This window comes from Dicentrarchus labrax, unplaced genomic scaffold (genome assembly GCF_905237075.1).
Source record: "Dicentrarchus labrax unplaced genomic scaffold, dlabrax2021, whole genome shotgun sequence".
In the NCBI taxonomy this organism is placed as follows: Eukaryota; Metazoa; Chordata; class Actinopteri; family Moronidae; genus Dicentrarchus; species Dicentrarchus labrax.
Window position 1 is genome coordinate 14509066 of NW_026136722.1, and position 17783 is coordinate 14526848.

At 40.0% G+C, this 17783-nt stretch overlaps 2 protein-coding genes across 4 annotated transcripts; one reads left to right on the forward strand and one right to left on the reverse strand.

Annotated features, from left to right (window-relative positions):
• Positions 1–124: 124 nt before the first annotated feature.
• On the reverse strand, positions 125–4735 carry hsd17b14 (hydroxysteroid (17-beta) dehydrogenase 14). Its single transcript, XM_051387481.1, has 9 exons — positions 4543–4735; positions 4423–4461; positions 4139–4236; positions 3777–3843; positions 3573–3664; positions 2647–2751; positions 2495–2562; positions 1567–1663; positions 125–438 (listed from the first exon to the last, which is right to left on the reverse strand). The coding sequence occupies exons 1-9, from the start codon at positions 4622–4624 to the stop codon at positions 292–294; spliced, it is 795 nt and encodes a 264-aa protein (XP_051243441.1). The 5' UTR covers positions 4625–4735; the 3' UTR covers positions 125–291.
• Positions 4736–6753: 2018 nt separating this feature from the next.
• kcna7 (potassium voltage-gated channel, shaker-related subfamily, member 7) lies at positions 6754–15629 on the forward strand. 3 transcript variants are annotated; one of them, XM_051387476.1, is made up of 4 exons: positions 6754–7132; positions 7393–7427; positions 7672–8440; positions 11542–15629. In XM_051387476.1, the coding sequence occupies exons 3-4, from the start codon at positions 7736–7738 to the stop codon at positions 12475–12477; spliced, it is 1641 nt and encodes a 546-aa protein (XP_051243436.1). In that variant the 5' UTR covers positions 6754–7132; positions 7393–7427; positions 7672–7735; the 3' UTR covers positions 12478–15629. The 3 variants fall into 3 exon arrangements, with proteins under 3 accessions (XP_051243436.1, XP_051243435.1, XP_051243437.1); XM_051387475.1 differs by having other exon boundaries at positions 6754–7121; XM_051387477.1 differs by having other exon boundaries at positions 6754–7073.
• Positions 15630–17783: the final 2154 nt, after the last annotated feature.

Here is a 17783-nt window from a genome sequence, read left to right on the forward strand (position 1 = left end):
AGGTTACTCGAGGTCAAAGAGGCTGACGCTGATTGGTCCATTGGTGGGGAGTGGTTCACGTCATAGCAGGGCAAGGATGCCAAAACTTTTTCAATTGACAAATTCACTAAATTCACAAAATTAATTTAAAAAAATTTATTTTCATGAATGAATATTGAACAGTTAGTATTGGTGTTACTAATGTAGCCAGCACACTTTAAACATTATATAAAAAAAATCAGCATTAAACAAATGTAATCCTTTAAACCAGCTGTTCCACAACCATCAGGAGGATTTGGGAGACCAGGACAGTCAGGATGGGATCTGACTCTTGAAGCCGTAGTTGAGTTCAGCTCCGCCGCTGAGCAGCAGGTCTATCCCGGTGCAGAAAGTAGCATCAGCAGCGAGATATAAGGCGGCCTGTCCACACTCGGCCTCAGTCCCCATACGACCCAGCAGCTGTTTGAGAGGAAAAAAACCTTTCCATTTCTTGTTCAGTTACCAACTGCACATTTTGTGGTTTGCAGCCACATAACTTCCTTGTGTTTATGTGTGTGTTTTATACTCCTGCAGCTGTTCCCTGCAGTTGCTGCATCGTAAAACAGGCAGCTTGGCTCTTAACTATTTGCCAAGTAATTTTTTAAAATTTCAAAATTGTTTTACAGAGAATGTTTTTCATGCAAGACTCCATTTAAAAAAAATGTGCATTCACTTATTTTGACCCAGTCAACCCACAACTGGGTTAAACGACAAGCTTAATATAGATTTTTACATCTTACCTAGATTATAATAACCTAAATAAAAATCCCCATCCTCCTTCATTACTAACACTTTACTAAATTAATATAAAATGGAAAATGGGAAATGTAGGGATTTTAGGGAATTCTCTTTCACATTCTGTTTTTAAAGTTTTGTTAATATGTAGAAATGAAGAAGCAATAACAGCAGAACTGAGCATATTTAACACAGATAATTTAAATCGCATTAATTGTGATAAGATCTGTTATCAATATGAAATCTGAATTGTAAGACACTTAATTAAAACGTTTTCCAGAGGCACATCATGATATTACTTAATATTTCATATGCTGCTGCTTCCACTCTTCCACCATGAATAATGAAGAGCAAGCTGAAACTCTTCAGGAGCGCAGTCTAGCGTCTCCTCTTTGTTGTATCATCCCGTTAGCTTTAAATGCCTCTTCTGACTGGGTTGTAAGTTGCATGGCGAGGGAGGGAGTTAATATTTACAACCCAATAGACAGACCGCAGTGCGTGGCAGTTTTGATCAATAACACAACAATGTGGCAGGAACTGTGGGCCACCTCCTAGTGATTAACACTGAAACATGGAGTCTGAAGAACCTCAGTATTATGTATTATTATCAGTGTTATGTAACAGTGTGTGTTTTTTACACTTTTCAGGACTAAAAGTCTTCGCTACAAACAGGAATAATCTCACTACTGCTCAACTAGTCAACTCTGTCTCTCTTTTCCCCCCAAGACCTCTGTAAGATCACGTCAATCTGAACATGTTCCTTATCTTTCTGGCCTGTGTAGGAACCCTCATGGTTGCGCTGTGAGAACTTGCCTGCGAATTCTCTCCCGCTTTAATGGTCGCTGCAGCATCTGGTGTCTGTCCTGCTAATTCTTCCCACAGAGGTGTCAGCACGTTACCTGGAGAGATGCTGCAATACATGACAGTGTTATTAGACAAGTAACGCACCAATTAGATTAGTCAGAGACAGTTACAACAATATATGTACAAATATATGATGATTACATCCTTTAAATGCAAAGAGGATGCTTGTTTTTCTCTGATCATTTAAATGTTTCATTTTGTCGCAACACAAACGGAGTATTTACTCCAGTACTGTACTTAAGTACAATTTTGAGGTACTTGTTTTATGCTATACTCCACACTCAAGGGTTAATATTTTTACTTTTATTACACTGCATTTATCAGACTTAAATAGTTACTTTTCAGATGATCAGTGTCTTTTTGGAGCCACTCATCACGTTTCAAAGAGATATTTCTAAACCCTAGATTTCTCAGATTGTTTCATTTAAATAACTGTAAAACAAAAAAATTACTACAAACAGTAAAATGTTGATTACACATCGATTAATAAGTATTAAAAATCAATTAATGTCATATAATAATATATCAGTCCCAGGAGAGATTTTACTGCAGAACAAACACATTTTGATTACTTTTGATAACTTAATTATATTGTGCTGATAATATTTATGCACCTTTTCTTAATTGGATTATTTATTTATTATTATACATGGTTGTACTGGTACTTGATCTGAATACTTTACTTCACTACTGTAAATAAGTTTATTAAAACATAATTAAATTGATTAATTATTAGAGTAATAGTTTGTCATTTCAGCACTGAAGATGGAACCACATTTAAATTTGAATAGCCAAACTATTTACATATTTAAATAAAGTATTGAGAGTGAAATCAGTGATCTAAACCAGACAGAACACAGAAACCAGTTTGTCTCACCAGTTCACTCGCACGTTGTAGCGACTCTCATCCACAGCCATTGCCTTTGTCATGGAAGTGATCGCCCCCTTGTGGACAAAAGATTACCTTACAGATCACCTTTTTAAGGATTAAAGAAGTGTGGACTCTTGTCTCCTGGAGGATAAACTCACCTTGGTGGCGACATAAGGTGCAGCCTCTTTCTGACCGATGGTTGCCACCAGACTGGAGACATTAATGATGTTTCCCTGACGCTGCCGGAGGTACGGCAGTGCATACTGAAGAGAGAGTGAGACCTCCAGTGACTTCAGAGATTGTATTTACTTACACGTGTTTAAGGGTGTGTGAGGAAGGTCAATGGAAGCAAAGATATACTTCCAATCTTTTATAAGGAACTGATAAGATCATTACTGAATACTTCTTGTTGGAACCGAAATACCACTGAATTCAAAGCACTGAAGTATTTTAATATCAGAAATATCTGAATTCAGGAGGTTTAATCTGCTATATTTTTATTTGTAATGTGTTTATTCTTATGTATTTGTTCTTATTCATTCCATTGTTTTATTACTTCGGTGTTCGTGTTCCTTATTGTCATTTAATCTACCTTGGTTTTTATTTTTTTCCTTTCTGCAGCACTTTGTAACATTGTTAAGAAAATGGCAACATAAATAAAGTTTATTATTATTATTATTATTATTATTATTATTATATTGTCAGCTCATTCCAAAACCTCACAATTCACTCACTTATGAACTAATGAATTCCTATCATGCGTGACTGATTATTCTTGGTGCCCAAATGTTCAAGTTTTTAATTTTTCCTCTTGAATCTTGGTTTCTGATTTTCACTAATTTGAGCCGCTGACTTTTTGATTTGACTTGAGTTTCATATTTGCTATTGCATTTATTCACATCAAGTATTCAGTAATAATAATAATAGTAGTAGTATATACTCAAATTATACAGTAGTGATTATATTTCAAAATTAGGGTTTCAGTTGCTTATACGAGTCAAATCTTTCTTTGTTTCCATTATTCAGTCAAAGTAATTAAAGTCATAATCAATTATTGGCCTTTTGAAGAATTTGGAGACATTACTTTAGAAAACAAGAAGTAGCTGATGAGGTTCAGATCCAGCAGATCCCTGAACTCCTGTGCTGTGGTGTCATCAGTAGGTTTATGAGGCGGGTCTGAAGAGGGCAAAGGAAAACAGATAAATTAAGTTAGTACCACGAGAAGCAACCTCAAATATCATGACCTCAATATCACATCTGCTGGAGGACTTAAGAGTGTGAGACTCACGCCACCCTACATTGTTGACCAGGCAGTCAACATGTCCGTAACGCTCCACTGTGACAGCAATCGATCTCTGTGGAGAAACAGTCACACCAGTTTCATTTGAACAAAAAGCAGGCCAGAGGAACCAGTTTCCAACAAAAGAGCAAAGACAGACGGGACCTGGCCCAGGAGAGCAAACACGAGCACAAACAAACACACATCTGGCTGGACTCAATGTTTTAGTTGCCAACTTTCCAAATGAACATTTGACCCAAGCAGTCTATGGATCTTTGGACAGGTCTTGTGATCAGGACTCTGGGTCATATGGGAACCGTAAATCTATTTCCAGTATAACCAGACCAACGACAATAAAGTTGCACTTTTACCTTGATGTCATCTTCCTTGCAGACATCACATGTGACAAATTTGCATGAGCCTGGCCCTGCCTTGTTTAGCTCCGTCTCTAGAGCCTCACCTTGTCCACCTGTAATACATGCAAGATCATGATAAAATATATAAGTATACATTCCTATGCTTCAGTTATATATCATATCATATTGATATAAATTATGAATGAATGAATGAATTATAAAGCTATGTGGTAAAACATTTTCTAAGTTAATACAGAATTGAGTGGTAAAAAAAGATGAATAAAAAAAATATTACGAACCTCCTTTTGCACAGAACACCACTTTAGCACCATTCTCCACTGAAAAAAACACGTGAGAAGGTTTTGAAAGATGCGCCACTTCCTGCTCTGATCAATAATAAATAACAATAGTTACCATACCAAATACTTTAACAATCCCTCTGCCAATCCCCTGGGATCCTCCAGTGACAATCACAACTTTGTTGTGGTAGCGGAGGGACATTCTGGTAGTTAACGCTGCAGGAGACGTGCAAAGATTATTGTTGTGCTTTCTTTTTTTCAAAGCACGTCAGCGTCTCTTCCAGTTCATCAACTTCCTCAAGTGTGAAGTTCAAAGTTACACAAAATCATGGGAGTTGCTTTGATGCCTTCAAGTGTCACTGGAAGTATTGGAAATACCCAAGTTCACTCAAAGTGGAGGAAATGTTGTCAATAAATTGTGAACTTATTATTTACATTAATAAAAAAAGAAAATTAAAGACCTATTGACATTACCTGGTAAAATTACATTGAACTCCTATGTTATATACAATAACAAGAGAGACTACAGACACGCTAGGTTTCATCTAAAAGTTAACATCAGTATGCTAACACACACACAACTTTCTATTGTTCACAAGGTATACTTTTTATTTAATGTATTAAGAGCTTATAGCTATTGTAGCGTAGAGCTTTAGACTACATGTCACATTCACCCACTCTGATGGCAGATGCCCTGCAAGGTGCCGATTGCTCATCATGAACCCAAACTAAGTGCATTCACACACTTTGCCATACGTTTGTGTTATCAGCATGATATCTTGCTCAAGGACACTCCGACATGCAGCGTGAGGAGCCGGGGATCAAACTACAAACCTTCTGATCAGTGGACAACCCACTCTTCCCCCTGAGCCACAGCAGCAGTCAGTGAGCCCGTGGTTTGAGGTAAATGCTCATGTAAGCATGATAACTTGCTCACAATGACCATGCAACCATGCAGATGTTTAGCAGGTATAATTTTTTACTCCGTTCACTATGTTAGTTTAACACATTAGCACACAAAGTACAGGCGAGGCTGATGGGAGTGTCATTAGTTTTACAGATATTTTGGTCATGAACAAAAATACTGCACAAAATGTAAGTGTTTAACCAGATGATTGCACTAAATCAAATTCAGAGGATCATCGCATTGATTGTAATTCCTTCTGAGAAGGGTGTGAATGTCTGTACCAAATCTTGTGCCAGTAGATGTTGAGATATTTCACAGAGTAAGTGGAAACTTTGACCTGCTGGTGGCGGTAGAGGAAATTTCAGGGAATAACCAAAGTCATTAAGATTCATCCTCTGCAGACCATAAATCTCTGTACAAAATGTCATGGCAATCTATCTGAAAGTTTCCTCCAAATATATTTTAGTGTGGACCAAAGTGGTTGACCAAAAATGAAAAACACAATACTCATAAACATAAAACATGTGAGGAAAGCTTTCATATAAATGTGTTTCCATTTCATCACAGCCACAGCTTTATTTCACTTGAAATCATGCAATAGCTTCCAAAAAACTGATTCTGATAGTGTCCAATCCCTCATTTATTTAATGTACCAAACACTTGCATTTATGACTCTGAGAAGTAAGACATTTGGAATTTACTCAGAGCATTTGAAGGCAACATTTGCAAACCACTGTGTCACAAAATCTGGTCACAGGACTTGTAGTTTTACTGCACACACACACACACACACACACACACACACACACACACACACACACACACACACACACACACACACACAGTGCCATACAGCAACGCTTACAGTGCACAGACTTCATGATGTGTCTAAAATAACCACAGACATCCAGATTTAAATTTAATATCAAATGAGGTCAAGCTTCCTTTGACATGTTTTATGTGCCCTGTTTTAAATTTGTGTAAATGCTGCACAAGCCACAGTCAAATAGTCAAATATAATTTAAAATAGACGATGACAGCAAAGCTATGGAAGCATTTAGAGGCGACATGGCGACAAAATCCAAGAAAAAAGACTAACCACATGTTTGTGGTTTTATCCCAGCATGGAAATTATAATCATCAACACAACAAATCTTCCTTTTTTTATTTTTTTTCTTCCTTTTTTTTAACATAATAGTTTTGGCCTCTGTTATGTGAGAGTTCATGTGCACCCATGCATGCAAACATGTACAGTATGTTTAAGAAAGAGTGAGGGGTGAAGAGGTTGACATTTCCGGGCAGCAAGGGTTGCTGGGGGCAGAGATAGGGGTAGAAGAGGCAGCGGTGCTCTTAGAGGAGGAGAGGGTCAAAGATTGAATTTCTGCCCGACAGCATTCCCAGGGGGCGTATTGAGCGTGAGAGAGGGCGCAAGTGAAGACACTGAGTGACCTACAAACAAGCTTAACTATCTTAACTTCACCCACGCTGCAGTTTAACGCCGCAGCAGCCCCTGAAGGAGCCACGCTACTCGCTCTGCCGCCTCCCCTCCCCTCCCAAACGAGACACATAGAGCAGAAGGAGGAGGAGGGGTTGTCTGGACATCATTATGAGGATACACAAACTGTCTTAGAAGCAGAGAAGGGTCAGCCCAAAAGGCACCCTGAGGTGGAGGTACAGTAGGAGAGTCATGGTCACTCTGTGGAGGTGTGATTAGTTTGAATCAGCAGCTCTGGCAGGCAGACGGGTGAGAGGAGGGGACCAGTCTGAGTTTCTACTGGGTGCACTGGACATGGTGATTAACTGGTGATGAGCATGGAGATGACTGCATGTGTGGAGCTTTTTGCATGGAGGGTCTGCATGATGCCATTTACAGTAAAAGAAGCAGAATATGGTGACAAATATACTAATTCATGTCAAAAGTGAGGACTAGCAGAACTACCAAGTTCTGCTTAATGTGGCAGTCTTCTACTCACTCTTACCATCACACAATCCATGCTAATATATATATAATTTATTGTAATGTGATCTAAGTAACATAACAAATGTTTTTTTCTGATGCCCAGAAAATTGCTCCGCTTGATTTAAAGAGAAAACTGAGGTGAGAGTTTGATTTTTGATTGATTTTATTGATCAGTTCCATAATATTCTGGGGAATAATAATCTATTATTGATAAAATTAAACAATTAAGGAACATCTAATAACCTATTTTACTAAAAAATGTAGTAGAAGTAATAAATATTACCCTATGCTATTGTATTTATTTTCTTTGACTTTTATGTACTCATGTTTCCCTCTTCTGTTTTTCCACATTGCCAAGTTAACCTTAATGTCTTTTCTCCAGAGCGAAGAGACAAAAGAAGTACAACAATAAAGCCAAGAAATAAAAGAAAATCCAAGATTGAGAAATGGATAAACAAGACAAGGGGGATGGTATAGTAGAAGGAGGAGGAGGGGGGCAGACGAAAGAAAAGCAGAAAGCTGAGGACGTTGGTGATGAAGATAAGCGGACCAAAGACAAGCACAACAAGCTGGAGAAGGAGAGCAGTGAGAAGGAGCCGAGCAGAGAGGCCAAAAGGGAGAACCGCCGCGGTCAGTGCAGGAGTGGCTGGGCTCTGACTGAACGCCTGGCCATCAACGTGTCAGGGATGCGTTACGAGACCCAGCTCCGAACCCTCGCCCAGTTCCCAGACTCCCTGCTGGGTGACCCCCAGCGTCGTCTTCGCTACTTTGACCCTCTGCGGAACGAACTCTTCCTGGACAGGAGCCGTGCCTGCTTCGATGCCATCCTATACTTCTATCAGTCAGGTGGGAGGCTGCGGAGGCCCGCCAACGTCCCTCTGGACATGTTCCTGGAGGAGCTGCGCTTCTACGAACTGGGAGAGGAGACCATCGACCGGTACAAAGGGGATGAAGGATTCCCCAAGGAGGAGGAGAGGCCCTTACCTGCCAATGACCTGCAGCGTCGCCTCTGGATGCTGTTTGAGTATCCAGAGTCGTCCGGTGGTGCTCGGATCATCGCCATCATCAGCGTCATGGTCATTGTGATCTCCATTCTCATCTTCTGCCTGGAGACTCTGCCTGAGTTCAGGAATGAGAAGGAACAGAGGGAGGTGAGGATGGGTTACATGGTGCTGACACATACAAGAGCCACTTATGTGTGATAGGGAGGTAACAGGGAGGATTCACAAGGCTGCAGATGGAGGTTATGTCAGTGGAAATTCACATAAAGGAGGTAGACAACCAGATGATTGAAGGAGGAACGAGGAGATGACGGGATGCAAAGAGAACAGAGGTTAACGCTGCAAGGAAGTGATGAGGTGAACATAGAGGGACATCAGGTGCTGACAGGTGTCACCTTGCCAAACATAAACCAGCTCTTGCAGCACTGTCTGAAAACGTCTTTATCTCCTCTCTCAACACGGAAGGGAAAAAGGTACTGAAGGATGATTAGAAAAAAACCCTGTCACAGATAAGAATCAAGATCAAGGGAAGGGAAAGCAAAGGCAGCAGATAGAGAAGAGAAAGTGAGGGCGAGGTTTTCCTCAGATTATTTTGGACTTGTCGTTAAATCTGATCCACTCAGATTGAGGGGAAGGAATGAGGGAGATGAGGAGGGCAGTTGGAAAAACAAGAGTGAGGAAAGTAGAGAACAGACAGGGAAAGTTGGATAGAGGTTTACTGTTAACAGAAGGATACGTTGTGGAGATGATATGTCTTGTCGGGCCACTCAGGGACGACTGCCAGAGCCAACAAGTACATTCAGGTGAAGTGGATATTTCAAAAGTACTGAGAGGAGAGAGAGGGTAGAAGTGTGAAAGGGAAGGAAAGGAGATGAGCTTGTCTCACGTTACCCCTTGGAGATCTAAAGGACTATATATAGACGAAGGACAACCCTAAGAGCACATCAACACATAAACGAATGTCTGTATTAATAAACGCTGTGACTCATAAGCTACACAACACTGAAAACAGCATGGAAAAGAGGCTAGCAGATCAGCTTTTCTGATGACCGGCGCAAAATCAAATTAGCCTCGCACACGCTCCGGTAGCCTGGAGACGAGGCGGATAGTGGATGCTCAGGCAGCAGAAGTGAAATGCTCGCTGGATTTATGTTCCCCGTCACCACCAACGCTGCTCTATTACTCCCATACATAGATACAGTACATATACTCGTGATCAGAGCATCTGACGCTCTTGAACACTACACAAACAAACCTACATAACAGCCATCTCCACGCAATCACTCACTCACTACATGGTGGTAAAAATCTAACCAACAAAATTAGTTTTGTTAGAATGCATGTTGTTGGTTCTATAAGATATAAAGTTATAGGTCCTTAAAATGGGCTCAGGTGAAGTCACTCACCTATAGTGGTATCTAGCTAACAGATGGTTGATTTCCCAGATTTTATTATATTGACTGCAGTAATGTCTGCCCTCACCCAGATAAATAAATGATACATAGACCTTTTTCTCAGCAGCCATTTTGACATGAAATAGTAGGGTAAACACAGGTGTTATTAATGATACTGATTAAAGTTCTGTTCCATTTAGTGTAGCAGAGACTTTCCACGAACCAACATACACAACATGCAGCACCCTGACTCTGTTTGACCCGAATGGAACAGAACCTTAGTTACATTGGTAACACCTGTGTTTGCCCAACTACTTCATGTCAAAGTAGTTGCTGTGAAAGAGGTCTATTGTTTGTGAGGCACTTTGAGCTAAATGCTAACTCGAGCGTGCTAACATGTAGACATTTTAGCAGTAAACACAAAATACAGCTGAGGCTGATGGGAATTTTTTTGTGAATATTTCAAAACAAAACAGGTGGTGTCAGGGGACCACCAGAGTCATTATCCTCTGGGGGCCATGGATGTCTTTACAGAATTACATGACAATCCAGTTATTAAATATATTTCAGTCTGGACCAACCAACAGACAGACTGACATTGACACCACTAGTGTACCTGCTAGCATAGCTAAAAACTAGACAAACCTGTCTTTCCTTCAGTAATGTCCAGGTAACTGTGGACCCCACTGTCAACAGCTTTCATTAGAACTACACTTAGATTATATTATGTATTATTATATTACATATTATATATACCTATACAATTTAAAACAATCCAATCTTCCATTTAGGAAGATTATAATGTTCAGTTGTTGTCGTCAATGTCAGAGAGGTGTTAATTCAATCATATGTTTATTATTGAGGTCATAATTAATGATCGGTGTCATACTGGACTGCATTATGTTGAGAGATGCTAATCTTCTGACCGCCCCCCAATAAAATGCAGTCTACATCAACACCACTGCAAACTACTATAAGTAAACATATTATTTAATTAACAACTCTCTGACTGTGTCAATCAAAACTGAACATAATTATCTGTGTAAAGAGATAATACGTGGCAGAGCTGTTGGATTGCATTAGAGTGGCCAAGGAGTGTATTATATTTGAGGTGGATCTCTCAAAACCACTACAATGAAAAACTAAATTATGTTAACGGTTAGATCCCAACTGTGAAGGGCAAACACTTTGACAGAGGAACACATAAAAACATATAAATACATGGTGTCAGGGACAATATGTGCTGCAAGGCAACCAGAAGCTTAAGAGTAACTCAATCTAACTTGTTAAAAGACACTAATGCCCAGTCATTTCAAACCTGCGCCTACTTCCCAGAAAAAAACAAGCGACCGGGTTAAATGAAGTGTCAAATGCCTCGGCCGTGCCAGTGTCTGAGGTGTAACGCAACCCAGTGTCACATGAACGTAATGTTTTTGTGTCCGTTTAAATATAGAGAAACTGATTTATATAAAAGTCTGTGAGGAAAAATAAAGCTGGCTGACTGAAAATGGAGAGGAGAGAAAAGTTAGCACAGTATCACAGATTTCACAGGCACGATCAGATCCTGATGACAGATGTCATACTTCAAATGTGCTGAGGACAAACTTTCATAATAATCGCTTCTTCTCACTTATCCTCTGTCCCTCTCCCGTTTACTCTGTCCTTGTTTTCTCTCGTGTAAACATCGTCTCCATGGAGCTATTTATTATAGCCCTACCGTTCCCCTTTATTCTCATATTTCTCCTTTCAACTCATGTTTCCAACAGATGAAAGAAGAAAAGTGGTATCTGTTCGGATAGTAGCACATATGCTTTTAGTGCAACTGTAACCACCTTTCCTTCATCCTTTGTTTTACAGCAATTCACCACCATACCTCACCCCACCATAGCGAATGAAACCATCACAATCCCACCTGGCACCCCCTTCCAGGACCCCTTCTTCATCGTAGAGACGATCTGCATCTGCTGGTTCTCCTTTGAACTCATCGTGCGCTTCACCTGCGCTCCAAGCAAGATACACTTCTTCAAAGACGTCATGAACACCATCGACTTCTTCGCCATCATTCCCTATTTCGTCACACTGGGCACTGAGCTGGCCAAGGACAAAGGGGCGCAGCAATCCGTGTCCCTGGCCCTTATCAGGGTCATCAGGCTGGTGAGGGTCTTCAGGATCTTCAAGCTCTCTCGTCACTCCAAGGGCCTCCAGATCCTGGGCCAGACGCTGAAGGCCAGCCTCAGGGAGCTTGCCCTGCTCATCTTCTTCCTCTTCATCGGAGTCATACTCTTTTCTAGTGCCGCCTACTTTGCCGAGGTGGACAGTCCTAACACAGCGTTCACCAGCATCCCTGAGGCGTTCTGGTGGGCTGTGGTATCCATGACGACAGTCGGCTATGGGGACATGTACCCGGAGACAGTCGGGGGAAAGCTGGTGGGCTCCATGTGCGCCATCGCCGGCGTGCTCACCATCTCTTTGCCAGTGCCTGTCATCGTGTCCAATTTCAGCTATTTCTACCACCGTGAGATGGAGTGTGAGGACACCACCCAGTACCACCATGTCACCACGTCGCTCTGGGAAAAGGACGGAGAGGATGATGAAGAGGAGGAAGATGAGGAGGGAGTGGACGAGGTTCCTGAATACATGGGAGATTATGCACCTCTGTACGGGCACAACAGCACGGGTATCTGCCCTCCGCTCAATGGGACTCTCCTGGCAGGGCTTTGTGCCGGACAGGCTGCTGGTGATCAAAGAGGAATAAACTTCTTCCTCAAAGAACCTCTGGTCACTCAGGTTTAACAGAGCAGGACGGACTGTTTTTTAGATTAACACTAAACACCGCCTCTCATCGAGAAAAGGAAAGTACCATGATGGAAAGACACTGTGGATGGCAGACAGTATGCTATATACACAAAGACTTACACTCACTGACATACGCCCTAATATGTGCCTCTCATGTGATCATGGTTTCTACATTTGAGGCTTTTGCATAATTATATTTGACTGTTTTTCTCAATAAATAAATAAAAGTGAATCCATCTGAAAAACCCTGCAGGTCCACTCACTGTTATATTAAAGACATTTCTAGATTCCTCAAAGAATTGTCTCTCCAGCTCAAATAAAACATACTCCATCTGTTGCACAATAAAGTTAATTTCTACTTTCCTATGCTGTGACTGGTCCAGTGTGTAACATTTAGGAGGATTTACTGGCACAAATGGAATATAATATTCATAACTATGTTTCCATTAGTGCATAATCACCTGAATATGAGAATCATTGTGTTTTCGTTACATAAGAATGAGCCGTTCTTATCTACAGATGCCGTCAATGGAGTCCACCATGTCGAACAGTAGCCCAGAATAGACAAACCCTGGCGGTAGATAGGGCCTTTCGCAGCCACTGTCTCCTACACATCTGGCGGCCTGTTCTCGTTCACACGTCTGGTCACACAGCTGGTTTACGATCTGTAATTTCACCACTAGATGCCACTAAATCCTACACACTGTACCTTTAAAACACAGAAATATGGCAGCAAGAAATGACATTTTGTGCCTTCTTGCTCGTTTTGGGCAAAAATAAGATTAATATAGACAAAGTAATGCGTAATAAAAGTTTCAGCTAACGCTTCATTTTATGGGTCCATAATTTCCATTTACTTAATTATTTTGAGGAAAGTTTCCTGGAAATTACTATTCAAATTGATACTAATAATCAGTTTAAATTACAAACTTTATTCTCCCTGTAGGTAAACTTATATGCTTGCCTACATATTCTCACGTTCAGTTGAGACGCTGAGCACAGAGAGTCTAGGTTACACTATTGGAATTCATTTGCTGGAAGTGTGCCAGTTCAACACTCTATCTCCCTATAAGTAATACCAAACTATATATACATTTCAATGAAACTTCCTAGAAAATTATTATAAAATGATAAATAACAGATTGTATTACCAAGTGAGGTTCCAGCCACCATCTTTGTTTGGCAAAATAAAAGGGGAAAACAGGTTAAAAAATCTTCTTTACTGTGCTGCAAATAGAAATAGAGGAATCTTTGAATAACATTTTTGCTCATCTTACTCAAATGTAAAAAGGAGAAACGAGAGGCACAAACTGGGGCAACATTGACATCAAAACTCAATATAAACAACAAAGAGAATGGATGATCCACCAGCAATACAGAGACAGATATTCCAGAGACATACAGCATTTGTATAATCCCTGTAATGACTGTTTGCCGATGTCAGTGTTGTAATGTGACAATGAAAATGACTGAAGTGTTGCATGCTGTTAAAACTAAATGTGATTGTTGCAGGTGTTGATTTCCTTCACTTGTCAGAGTTATGGCAGAAATGTGTCGCTGTGATCATGTGCTGACGCGGGCAACAAAGAGATCGCTCATCGACTGGGGGTGGTGCAGACATGTTCATGTAGTTGCTCCAGAGTCAGTTTGTATGTTACATAGCTACATAGTGTAACAGATACAGCCTGGAAAACATGTATGGAGAAAGTTGATATCAGGTCAGAGACGGTATAGCTCAGGGCCAGCTGACATTTCTGTCCCAGTGGTGAGACCAAAGTACAGAGCCCTGTGACTGAAGCAAAGTCCTCTGACAGTCTGAGGCGACACCACTGTAAATGTTTTAAACTCTTTGGGAAGTTTTTCTTATCCAAAGCAAGGGTCTGAGGATAGAAGGTGTTGTTTGCAGACTGTAAAGCCCCACGAGGCAAATCTGTGATTTGTGGTATTAGAAATTGACTAGATTAAAGTGATATCGAACCCTTGTCTTTTGAGTATCAAATGTTCGCCATCTGTAGGTTTGAAAGGTGGCTATAAATGGTTTGTAGTTTCCTCTTAATGGAGAAAGCAGCCGTGGTCAGCTTGAATGGAGCGTATACTACTGGCTCATTCAACAGCTGTTTGACTACCAGCTGACTATCAGTGTCGAATCAGATTCATGCAGAGCTGCAGCCCAGCCAGCTTCTCACACTTCTCTGTTAATTTAATATGCCTTTACCACCCATACCTGCTCCTTATGTGTTATGTTTTTCATATTTCTGATTTCACTACAAATTCATGTTCATGTATGTGTTTATTGGATTAGTTCTTCCATCAGAGTCCTCACTGAGGATTCTGTGAGAGCTCCTTCAATGGGCAGAGACTTTTTTTATTGCCAAACTGTGTAACTATTTGCTATAAATGGCATATTCTTTGATGTATTTGTCTCCGACTGAAGTGTTGCAGCAAATTCCAATTGTGACAAGATTTTACTGCAGAAGTCCTTGAACTGTTCATGGAAAGTCTAATTTTTAGACCAGTTCTGTGATGCAATCCTCCTGCCTCCATCTGTATGCACATTATGTTCCTAACAGAATATATCACGGTAAAAAGAGACGATACAGATTTGTCAACCACTATAAGGTTTCTATTGAGACAGCCACCATTTAATATCTCTAGAGTTGCAGACAAAGATTTTTGGCCAGGTGTTTCATTCAATGGGTTGTGTGTTTCATAATTCCAGCAGGAGGTCAGTAGCACAATGTGAAAGATATGTATCTAGACATATTTTGTAAAAACCCCAAGGTATTTGATGGATACTGACAATATGGATAATCAACAGAGAAATTTGTTATATTTGAGTGTTTTTAGGGAGATTTTTTTAATCAATTCTTGTCACCATTGTAGGTTACACAAATTCAAGCTGACTGCAGCCATTGAGGAGCATTTTCAAGCCTAAAGGTTAGTTAAATTTCTAATTCTCAAAAAAAAAGGATTTTGTATATAGTTTTATCTTTACAAAATGTGATGATAAGATGATAACATACTTTTCTAAGTTGTTTTGACTGTGTGAACGTAGTGTGACATGCACATATTCTAAGGACAGATGTATATATACACATATATTTATATATGTCTCACTTTATTTAATAAAGATCATATTTAATCACTCATGTCGTGGATTTCTGAATTCCTTTCACATGACTCCCTATGCAGCGACTCAGGGAGGATGTGAATGAATGTGAATGTGTGTGCTCAAATCTAAACATTTTAAAAGCATCAAGAGGCGTGTATACAGTATTATTAGAGGGTGGTGCATTCTGGATACTGCAGTTCCTGTATACAGTATTATGGTCAGAAAAGCTCTGAAAAAGTCACAGACGAGTGGGTACAGATTGTGTGGTATAGGCTACGTCTGTTGCCCTCTGCTTCATGTGATGAGTGATCCTGCCTCTAGATGTCAGACTGTGTTTTAAAACCACTGCACAAACCAGGACATCTGTCTCCCTCCTGCTGCCACTGGGTTTGATTTACAGTAATATGACATAACAGACTTTGGAGTAACCAAACGCAACATTTTTCCTCTTGAAATGATTGTGTTCATATGATCCAGATGACTTATTTTCATTCCATGTTACCCAAAACAAAGACATGGTTTAGTTTATGGGGCAGTGAGGAAAAAATGACACACACTATTTCGGAATGGGTTAAACACAAGTCCACAAAATTCAATAATTTATTATACACTTATTATATCAAGCTGGTATTGCATCAGGTATTTGGCATCAGGCCAATACTACATACAGCGTGTTATTTGGTAAGTCGTTTCCCAGGTAATGTGATCCATGGCTACTTTTGCAGTTATCATCATGTGGCAAACATTACGCTTAGTTGTCTTATTTACAATTTCAGTTTTCCACCAGTCAATCATCAAAATTTCACTTATATTATAAAGCAAAACAATTAGTTATAAATCAATAACATAATAAAAAAGCCAACTATTTTGATAATATTGTGATAATATTCTCCAATCTGAGGATTTGCTGCTTTTCTACATTTTTATATCTTTTAAAATTGTATATTTCTGCATTATGGAGTTCGTGTCCATGGACATTTTTCCTTTTTTTTCAGATATTTAATGATAAATCAATAAAATAACAGATTCATCGATAAAGGAAATTGTTTGTTGCAGCCCTATTGATTTTAATCTGATTTTACCTAAATCTTCAGAAACTCTTATTTAATATATATTTCAATTGATATAACTAAAATGTATACCTTTTTTAGCACCTATTGTTTATCAACAAAAACTTTAGCCGTAGACATTTTTATGAATGTTTTTAATGTATTGCTGTTATTTCTATTAGAAATCCAACCAAAAAATCAAAGTAAATTAAGTTTCTTTATACCACCATCAGTTTTGTGTTTATCTGTGACTTAGTTTGAATCCTCAGCGAGTCCAGTTACAGGGATCAAACTTTCTAACAACACTTTTGGTGTCAGCTTTACATTTGTCAGCAGCGATAACAACCAAATACTCAAGAGTATGTCTGAGTTGAGCCAAAGAAAAGAAAAGGGCTGTGTTTTGGAGCAGATGATGCTCCTCCTAACCCCCCCCCACACACACACACACACACACTCTGTCTTCTCGATGATGATAGCTGTGATTAAATTGCTGACCCCTCCGTCGCCTCAGATGGTGTGATATCCTCACGTCATGTGTTGGAGGGGCAGCTCTCTCTCATGCTACAGGACAGATTAGTGTTTCATTTCAGACACCAGCAGCCAGAACGTCGACTCAATCATCACTAACTAGATTTAGACACATTTTCAAACAAACCTCGATACGCTGTCAGATTTGTGAATTTCTGCTGAGCACCGACCTGCATCATTTCACCTTTTCCCTTTTACCTAACTCGACTCTCCCCTATGACGTGCAGGGACCCGAAACTAACGTCAGTCCTGCTTGCAATTACTCACAGTGCCCTTATGCTGTCTGGGAAGAATGAAAAGGATTGACGTCTTTCTGGCCATCTGCCGCCCTTCGATTCCTCTCCCATGCCTTTCCCATCTCTAACTCTTCTTTGAGAGGATTAAGCATGTTAGTATCTCTTTGTCTCATCAATGTGTAAGCGCAGCCTTGTGTGTAACGTGTGCATTTTGTCTGTGTGTCTGTTGCAACTTTTCCATCCAGTAATATCTTTGTCTGCAGGATTTTTCCTGAGTCTTTAGTCACCAAACACTGACGTGTGTCCCCTTTCGACTGCAAATCCCTCCGCAGATTGTACAAGTTACTTAAGGATCAGAGAAAACACAAAAGAATTGCA